The 10,703-nt window shown below is 42.3% G+C and overlaps 1 protein-coding gene across 1 annotated transcript; it reads right to left on the bottom strand.

The window, feature by feature from the left end:
* Window positions 1-243: 243 nt before the first annotated feature.
* Window positions 244-3,811, bottom strand: LOC147428185 (pentatricopeptide repeat-containing protein At4g18520, chloroplastic-like). Its single transcript, XM_086496810.1, has 7 exons — window positions 3,538-3,811; window positions 3,231-3,402; window positions 2,451-2,502; window positions 2,203-2,349; window positions 1,805-1,977; window positions 473-581; window positions 244-384 (listed from the first exon to the last, which is right to left on the bottom strand). Exons 1-7 carry the CDS (start codon window positions 3,809-3,811, stop codon window positions 244-246), a joined length of 1,068 nt encoding a protein of 355 aa, XP_086352936.1.
* Between the last annotated feature and the right edge of the window lie 6,892 nt (window positions 3,812-10,703).

Raw genomic sequence — 10,703 nt, 5'->3', positions numbered from 1 at the left:
ACGTGCCATTCCCACGACAGCATGCAAATTTCAGTGTATTTGTTCGCTGCGTTCTAATGTTCAACTGCGAAAATGTGGCGGAGCTTACTCACCGGGCGTTTTGATATCCCTCGTCGATACACATTACTTGCCTTTGACCTCTCATGTTGTCTCTACTCCTACAAGAGGATATCATCATTGTAAGTAGCTGATTAAAGTGTAAGCATAGGTAATTGCATCTAGGGAGAATATGTAGCTTCACAATCAATGTAAACATAATATATACTCACTCTCGTCCACTTCTGTAAGGGCATCACCTTTGGCATACATATCCAGCAAAGCACTGCCAAAAACGAGATCTTTCTTCATCAGTGCTTGACTAGCAATCTCCTCACTCACCCATGTCTATAGAAACAAAGCATCATGATATGCCAATCGTGAAACTGAAGTGGAGAGAGAGAGAGAGAGAGAGAGAGAGAGAGAGACTGCCAACCTGTTGCACCAAGTAACCATTGATGGAGATGCTGGAGTAGATTGCACGCAAGAGATGGCTAAAGTGAAAAAGCTGTGGAGATTTGTTATATAAATCTGAAAGTGACAAGCTGTGATAAAAAAAGTGACGCTCATTAAAAATAAAGAGGTGCCGTTTGAAATGCAGAGACACGTGGATCGACAATGTTGCATACCTGAGCCACTACATGCATTAACCACACTAAGAAAAGTGATTGTGGTTGAGAAGGTGCCCTTTGTGTTGCATCAAACAAAAACAACTTCCTCCGCTAGCCCTTGCTTGGCATATCCTCCAATAAGAGCACTCTAGGAGATTCGTTTGGTGAGAACCCCTCAATCAGCATTTAGATAAAGCAGCCCAGAGCTTTCCAAAACAACAAAGTTGTGCTATAAGAGCAGTCCAAGAGCCTTTGTCTGGCGAGAATCCCTCACTTTGCATCTGAAAAACGCAACCTAGAGCCACCTTGCCACATCCATGTTGAGCATATCCTATAATCCACACACTCCAACATACGAACATTTTATGTTTTGGTAAGGGCACCACATTTAGCATATATATCAGCGAAAGAATTGCCAAGCAAAACGTGTTTCTCCAAGAGCCCTTGAGCAAGAGCCCTAAGCTAAGCTATGCTATTAAGAGTGATTATGAGAGGAGCATACTTCTTTCTCGTAAGAATACTTCCTTCTTCCTGTACATCTAGTCTCATACCCTGCTAGCTCTCACCATCTTCGAAGCTGTGTGAGGTCTTAGGTCTGGGAATTGATGTGTTTTCAAGTGTAAGTTTGGTGCTTGAAGCTTCCATCTTCATTGCACCAACGAGTTGTTTCAAGGAACACAAAGTATTGTATTGTACAAAGTCTCCCTTGATGGGGGAAGCTATAATACAAAGCCTTTTGGAGGGGGGACTGGCTCCATGTACATCCGGTCCTCAACTGTTAATTGCTTAATATCTCTCTTTTTATGAAGTATTGTTCATGCCTATCTAACGAGGTGTTATGCTTTTGTTGCTCTCTCTCTCCAACCAAGCACTCTTGCTATGCTCATTAGGAATCTATTCTTAATGAAATGCTCACTATGTCTAAGTTATTTTCCGCTACACACAAGTTACTAGACCATTAAATGTTACAATCCATGTTGGTCATATCCTGAAATCAGCACGATCCAAAAGACAACATCTCACTTGAGCCCATAGCTTCCTTGCCACAGCCATGTTAGGAATATCCTGCTATCAACGGGTTCCAAGTGACAACATTTTGAAGAGGCTACCCACCAAGAACTGTTCGTGCTTTCGGGACGGTATTACATTTGGCCTACAAATCAACCAAAGCATCGCCAAGAACATCTTTGTGCAACAGCCTGTGACTAGCTATCTCTTCAAGAATTCCGTCACCCATGTGAATGTCTTGCGTAAGGCCGCATGCCTTCAAGGTGCAAGCATAGGCGATTTCATTTGAAGAGAAGTGATTTTCATCTGAATAGAAGCCTTCCTTTCATAACTCATGAAAACAACCCTGAAATTCCTTGAACAACAATCAACACATTGTGAATGATGACATTGTGAAGGGGATGCCCATCAAGACCTTTTTTGCTTTTGTGAGGGCACCCGCATTTGGCATACATATTGACCACAGCACCACAACGCATGACATCTTTCTCGAACAACCCTCGACTAGCAATCTCATCGTGAATCCTGTCGTCTGGGTAAAGCATACCATAGCTTCCTTGCCACATGTATGTTGGGCATATCCTACAATCAACGCATTCAAAGTGACGACATGCCTATCAAAAACTTTTCGTGCTTTCGTGACGGCACCACATTTGGCATACATATTGATCAAGACACTGCCAAACACACGTTTCTGCAACAACAGCCCATAAGTAGCAACATCTTGTGTAAGGCCACATCAAGGTACAAGCAGAAGTGTTTGGAGAGAGGCCTTCCTTTGAATCAGTCCACAACTTTCTCGCCACAGCCATGCTGGTCGTATCCTGGAATCAACGCTCTGTCAAGCCTGCATGTAAACCAACCCAGAGCTTCCTTGTCACAGCCATGTTGGGCGTATCTTGCAATCAATGCACTGCGCATCTCCACTTCATGGAATCGTATTGTAACAGCCCCTGACTAGCAATCTCATCGTGAATTCTCATACCCATGTGAAAGTCTCCATAAGGCCACATGCCATCAAGGTGCAAGCATAGGTGAATGCAATTCAAGAAAGACGTTTCGTTAAAATAGTCAAGACCTTTCTTGCGACAGGCATATTGAACATATCTAGCAACCAACACGTTTGACCAAAGCACTGCTAAGCATGAGATCCTTCACCAATAGCGCCGAACTAGCTATCTTCTCGTTAATTCTCTCACCCATGTCAACAGCTCGCATGAGGCCATTGGCCGTGAGAAGCAAGCATAGGTGAATGCATTTGGAGAAAATCCTTTCGTTTGCATCCGGTTGAAACAGCCTAGAGCTACCTTGGCACAACGATGTTGGGCATATGCATCCGGTTTAAACAACCTGGAGCTTCCTTGCATCAGCCATGTTGGGCATCTCCTACACTCTAACACGCTGCAAGAGATGGAGGACACCACATTTGGCATACATATTGATCAAAGCACCGTCAAGTATGACAACTTAGTCCAACAGTCCCTGAGTAGTGAATTCTCTTACCCATGTGAAAGTCTTCCATAAGGCCACAAACCTTTAAGGTGCAAGCATAGGTGACTCTATATGGAGAAAGACCTTCCCTTCACATCTGGGTAAAATTCCTTGCCACAACCATGTTGGGCATATCCTGCAATCAATGCATTCGAGATGATGACGTTCCTGGAGAGAATGCCCAGCGAGAACTTTCCTTTCATGAGAGCACCACATTTTGCATACATATTGACCAAAGCGCTCCCAAGTACGACATCTTTGCAAGAGACGAAGGACACCACATTTGGCATACATATCGATCAAAGCACCATCAAGTATGACAACTTAGACCAACAACCCATGACTAGTGAATTCTCTTACCCATGTGAAAGTCTTCCATAAGGCCACAAACCTTCAAGGTGCAAGCATAGGTGATTGCATATGAAGAAAGACCTTTCCTTCACATCAGGGTAAAATTCCTTTCCACAACCATGCTGGGCATATCCTGCAATCAACACGTTTGAGATGATGACGTTCCCGAAGAGAATGCCCAGCGAGAACTTTGCTTTCGTGAGAGCACCACATGTTGCATACATATTGACCAAAGCGCTGCCAAGTACGACATCTTTCACCAATTCCCGGAGAGAATGCCCAGCGAGAACTTTGCTTTCGTGAGAGCACCACATGTTGCATACATATTGACCAAAGCGCTGCCAAGTACGACATCTTTCACCAACAACCCTTGACCAAAAATCTCATTGTTAATCCTCACCCTAGCCATGTTGGGCGTATCCTACAATCAACACTCTTTGCATCCTCGCTTCAAGCTTGAGAGAGAGAGAGAGAGAGAGAGAGAGAGAGAGAGAGAGAGAAAGAGAGAGAGAGAGAGTGCCAACATTTTGCTCTAGTCCGCTGCAAAACACCCCACGCTCTATATTGCTCTGAAAAGCGTAGCCTTTCTCGCGTAGACTCTATTTTAGTGAGAAAGGGAGCCGCCACGTGGATGCTTGAGAGGCCGAGAAATCAAAAGCGGCTGCTACGCTAACAAAGTAATCAAGTAATGCGATTATTACTTGGTGAACCTAACCAAGCACTACAGACCAAGGGGTCTTGAATGAAGCCCACGCCATGCACGCACAACATGGGGCACAATTTTCATGGCGACTAACGTCCGTTGGATGGCATCCATGTTTACTTTTTAGGATCTTTTGCCTGCGCCTGTTCACTTTGTCAGGCTACGAAGTGGAGGGTTGGACAATCAAACCCACACAGGTGCGTGGTTAGCACATCAGCCTGCCAATGGGGAGATTCGATCCACATCTAGGGAATGAAAAAGTCAACGGCATCCAATTTTTGTGAACCGTCCATGCCCCTCGAGATATGTGTGAATCTGTGCCCGCTGTCAATCCCATGGCTTGGGCTTCATTAAATACGTCGTGCCACTTAGTGTTGTGGGTGAGCCTAATGCGCTCTTGAGCTTTCTCGAGACTATAAAAGGCCACTTGGCATGATATTAGTTGTTGTTCTTGAGCGGCTCAAATACTCTATTTGCAGCATTTTACTCGCAGCAACTGTCGTTGAAAAGCAAACAGCTTTGCCTAAGGCCAATGAATAAAATAAAGATAAAGTCATGGAAATAAAGAGCCATAAGCACAACACCTGTCATCCTTGCTATGCTCTACACCTATCAATCTATGAGAGGGCAATAGGGTAGACATGTTGAAGCTTTCATGATGTCCCTAGAAACCATGAAGGGCTATAATCAATTTCTCAGTACCTCCATGATGGAGGGTAGTGCTTTTGTGTTAAATGGAGGAGCGTAGTTCACAAAACCAAAGCAAACTTTATGCTTTATACTCATAGAAAGAGATTTCTTTATTACCTCTGACAAACAAGCAAAGAATTTCCTTGTAGAGAGAACGCATAGAAATGTTGAGAAGCTAGTATAGCAATGGTCTCAGAATAGAAGTTGAGGCCTTGCAGTGTGATGGAGTGATGCCTATTGTGTGCGCTTTTGTAACAATCAACACAAGATACTAGAAAAGCAAGCTAAATTTATTAAAGCTAGCATGAGGCTCCTAACATACGGTTTTGTTGAGGGCAACGACTTAGATCATGCTAAGCAGCCACATCAAGGCTCATGAAAGATGGAAACCTCATTAGGATTAGCAAGTAAAAAACAAATATTTCCTTTTGCTTTAAGTTATTTTATATGTTGTTTCGTCTAGACTGCAAACAAGAAGAACACAAAAGTAAGCATTCAGATGCAAATTGTTCGTGATGATAGAGGGAGAATCAAAGGTCTACAAAAGGAGCTCGAGAATCAAGGTAAGTTGAAAGACGAGGAACATCACATAAGCAGCATAGTATACATGATAGCTGTGGAGGTGAACACAATAGTGAACTGTCAATAGTCAACACGATGGAAAAAGTTGCAAAATTAGAAATGATGATGAAGATAACAATAGACATGATCATCACAGAGATGGTGATCAAAGGACTCACAGAGAGCATCATGATTGCAAGGATCAATACAATGGATCTTATCCTCTTGCAATGACTCTACACAATAGCAACAACACTCCACACTGACTCTCAGCAACATCAATAGCAACAATATCAGTGCAAAGCCAATTCTCTCTCTCTCTCTCTCTCTCTCTCTCTCTCTCTCTCTCTCTCTCTCTCTCTCTCTCTCTCTCTCTCTCTCTCTCTCTCTCTCTCTCTCTCTCTCTCTCTCTCTCTCTCTCTCTCTCTCTCACACACACACACACACACACACACACACACACACACACACAATACAGTGTTGTATTTTGACAAAGTCTTTTTGGAAGCAAAAACAATTTCCAAAAAAAACCATCATTTCCATATCTCGCCAACAAGGAGCAGAAGCTATGAAGTCTATCCGAGTGGTTGAAGGATTTTGCAAGTTCAGGAGCTTACTCTATGGACTTGACCACTATGAACGTGCCTCATTTCAGAGTTTCCCCTTAGGAGATCGAACCTTGCAAGAATCTAGTTGCACCACCAATCCCTACACCTTGGCCTCAATGTAAACAGGTCCGAACCAATATTCATGTTTCCTCTTAAGCTACTAAGTATTCACTTGTAAGTAGTGGTAAGGCATCCTCACTTCTTTGTAAGCTGGATTTCTTGCTACTTATTATTTTGGACCATTAGTAAAAGCTCTTCAAGTTGTCCCTTGCATTTCTTTACTTGATATCTCATTATGCTCCTAGGCATGATATCACTTGTGGTGCTCCAAGTAGAGGTAAGATAGGTTCAACGCTCTTGCAAGGTCAAAATCCTTGGGCCTTGGACAATGTATATCATGGGAGTCATCACCCCCTCCCATCCTCCTACCATTGCTTTCCTCAACAACCCCATTTGTAGGCAAGGTCAATTCTGATGTTATGGGAATAAAGAAGAGGGAGACTTATTTTATGGGATGACTAGACTGGATGACAGAGGAAGATACCCATTTACTGGTTTTATTACATCTCAACAATAGTAGTAGTAGCATCAATAGTTTCTCTTTGATGCATCAATGAAGTTCTCATATGGGGGACATGTGCCAAGTACTCAACATTCTAGTCCGGATAGTCCTGTAGCTTTGGCCAAGTCAACATTCACTTCAGACACTAGTGACCCCATCTTGTCCTTCTCCCTCGTTAAATACCAACACACCAGCTATGTCAACCATTGCATGCCTATCCCATTGTCACATCCACCTTAGTTTAGTAGGTTTTAGTAGAATATAAACATAACATGAGACCCCAACTCAATATTTGTAGATAGTGTAGACAATGTGGAGATACGCCCAACTCAATATTTGTAGCCTACTCATTTAAAACAATTGTGCTCCTCTTTACTTTAGGTCTATTTCCTACATTTTTTGTATTTGTGTTAACTCCTGTGATGTGTGTCATAGAAAGCATATATATTCACAACAGGGGACATTTGGAGTATACAAGCACGACTCCACCTTGACAAAATTGCAAGTTTTGTTAATTGTCTCCAATTCTCCATGCCTATGCGTTGACACATACATCTTATGGGGCAGAGTAGGGCTTTTGTTTCTTATAATTTCTAGAGAGACCACAATGTCAACTCTCCACCATACTTTTGTATGGAACTTCTGTATGACGTGCACTATATATTTAGCATTTTCACTCTTTGTCTCACTGCAAGACTAAATGTATTAACATTGCTTTTCTGTAGCTTGACACAAACATCACCCCTGCGTTCCACAATCAAAAAAATCTTGTACGTGATTGGCAGGTCAGTAGTGGACTTCAATTTTATTGCGGTCCATTGCTGCTTCATGTATTTACTTGCTATAGAATTTGTCAATGATTCCTTTAGTTTAGTTTAGCTACACACTACTATACACTCGATATCGATCATCATTTCCACATATTAATTAGACACACGCTTATTTTCTTATGGTTCATCAATGCAAGTTATATATTGCAATAGTCCATGCACTTTGTTTGTGTTTTGTGCATCACAAATAACTACAAAAGAAGAAAGGAAAAAGACACTTGACATCTGCCTTCCAAGATGCATTGGCAATGTTTTGCGCTACCAACCATTTGATGTTTTTTGTTTTGAACAATTGTTTATCTGAAAAAATATATACATGGCACCTGTAATAGAAAACACATTCATCAGTAGATATAATAGCACAAGCTCGATTGATACAATGTTTTATGGACCAAAAGTAATGAAAAGTAACACGATGAAAAGCTACCTCCATGCTCTATAAAAACGCTTTGGAACCAGGCACCTTCGTGATCCTTCATAGGAGTTGCTCTAAAGGTACCATTCACGACATCAACCTGTTACCATATACATGTGGTAGTGATGTGTGTGAACACACTAGGACTGCCGGGGCATTTTTTCCCTCTTTAGGAGGTTTTTTCCCCCTTAGCATTGTATATACGCCTATCACTCTAGGGCTATCTATCTTTCCATTGCACACTAAGTAACACACTCTCTATTGTGTGCCTTGAGCTTCCTTCGTCTTCTCCAAGCTGTGTGTGTTTCTCTACAACCCTAATTCCAGAAATTGGTATCAGAGCAGGTTACATCCTCCTGGGCTTAGTCGCCAGCTGCTCCAGCACACGCCTGCTCACTTTCTCCGATTACAGTGAGGTTTGGCGAGCGTTCGCAGGTCGACAAATATTTCAGGAGATGTGCACGTCTGTCGCACGTGTCAATGCAAGGAACTTGCCGGTACACTGTGTGCGAGCCACAAATGGCTCCAAGTACACAACGAGCCTAAACTAGTAAGCTCAAAGATGGCGATGGTGTGTCAGTCACCGCTCTATGCTTGCTGTCGTGGAGGATTCCTTGCGGCGAAGAAGAGGGAGATGCCACTACGCCGCGCTCAACCGCCTTGCCATCGTCGTGCCGCCGCAATGCTCGATCGCGCTCTCTCTCTCTCTCACGCATACACACACACACACACACACACACACAAGGAGATGAAGAAAAAGAAGATGGAGATGGAGCAAGAGCACTCTTCAATTGCACAAATGAGAGAATGAGTGAAAATTAGGTCTAGTTGACTTTTATATGAGCTCTCCCTATTCACACTTAGGCGCCCATGCTTAGCCAACTAATCCCTTGAATGTTCCAATTAGAGTGCGCCTCTCATCGACGATCACTCTTACCCTTTTCCTATTGGATCGACAAGCCCGGTACCTAACTCTACCAAATAAATAATACGGCGTCCGTCTTAGGTGATAGGAATGTGTGTGAAGGTTAACATGCCCCCCTTCCTGATGTAGATTCCGTCCTCAGAAGCTATTAAGTTGAGCTCGTTGTTGAGGTGGAAGAGCATTTGAGATGAATGTCCTTAGCCTTCTTCAGTCATTGCAAATCAAACAACATTGGCACAGTAATTGCATTCTCATATACAATTAAAAAGCATATGCAGTTATAGGTAGAAAAATTGATTGGTATCAGAATTCTAAACCATTTGTTAGTAAACATTAAATTGCAATATAATCAAACGCATAAACAGTTGTAAAGGTAAAAAATAAAACAAGTTTGGGGTCGCTAATTTAACGGTCGAAAGGCACTAAAGATCGACTATTAATACCATGGACAAGCTTCTCAATTTTCTCTGGTCAATTAAGTTGTTTAATCGCGAGAGCCAAGTATTTCATGTCCGAGGGCTGACTAGAGGCTATACCTAGAAGACCTTGTAGTTAAGCTACGATAAAAGGAATTTCTCATGAAATCATCGCTTGACTGATTACCTTTTCTTTGACCCCCCAAAGTCTTTTCACAGTGATTCAATTTTGATGTGTGTGCTTATTTTGTATGCCTTGGGTTTTTTGCTTTTCAAGGAAAAGCACCCACACTAGGAACCTCTAGGGCTCTAGTACCATAGGCGATACATGTGAGTGGAGTACCAAATCAAGCTGAGGTTTCTCTTTCAGCTTAAGATTTTACATTGTGGCACTTTGAAATTTTTTTTTTGTTCGTTTTCAGCATTTTAATTTTGTAACTTTGGGGGGTAATAACATCGTTGCCCTCCCCAGGCTCATCACACTAGTAAACTCCCTTTATAATACTTAAGCTAAAGGTCAATAGGGACTAAGCCCACTAGAAAGCCCTAGTACATTTCACACAATGCTGCCTAAATCGGATTAAGAACCTAAGTAACCATTGATAATTAGAAAGGTATTCCCCATGGTATTAAGAGAAGATCTCTAACGCCTAGCTTGGTCAAACTAGCTTAGTCGGACTGCTTGATTTTTAAACCTAGACAAGTGATTATGACAAAAAAATTCATTGAATTTAATGTTTGATACTAAGAAAATGTGTTGAATATTACGTTACCAATCACAATTAAAGCAGACAAACATGGATGCAAAAAGATAAGGGGCAATGCTAATGGACAAGAAACACCTGTTTGTGTTTATGGTCGTGCTTGATTTGAAGTGTGAACAAGAGAAAGATTCCATGAAGGTCCGAATACTAACAACAGCAACTACATCAGTTGAAGCTCTAGAGAGGTGGGCTATGGGGACATATGGTTCAACCTCTTTGACATGCAATGTTTTGGGTTTTATTTCCTTAAAAGGCGATATCTCAGGGACTATGGCTTGAGTGGCAGGGCTAAGAGTTGGTTTCTGTGTTGTGACACCCCCTGTCCCCCAATCAATAGTGTATTTGGTGGCTATCATCCACGTGCGTCCTAGGTTTATATTACCCTCCATAGTTCCAACAGGCATGACCAAAAAGTCTTGAGCTACAACCCCGGTGTCATAACTGACAGAAGTGTGCCAGATTCCAAAAACCGAAGTTTTTTTTCTTGTTGACACCCTTGACTTGGATAATACTCTCAGATAGAGGTGGCTTCCCTAACTGACACCACACCCCATATGAAAACAGATTATATTTAGCACTCGTGTCCAATAAGGCGTTATATAGCACTTTTCCATAGGTGCTATTTAGCTCAATAGGGTATCGTAGAGGTGTGTCAGAGTCCAACCAATCCTCGTCGATTTCAACGTGGAATGCCTGTGTGACTCCAAGGTTAGCCTCTCGTTTCCGTCTTAT

Source organism: Adiantum capillus-veneris, chromosome 23 (assembly GCF_014529385.1).
Source record: "Adiantum capillus-veneris isolate H3 chromosome 23, ASM1452938v2, whole genome shotgun sequence".
In the NCBI taxonomy this organism is placed as follows: Eukaryota; Viridiplantae; Streptophyta; class Polypodiopsida; order Polypodiales; family Pteridaceae; genus Adiantum; species Adiantum capillus-veneris.
This window is presented reverse-complemented; position numbering and strand designations above follow the sequence as displayed.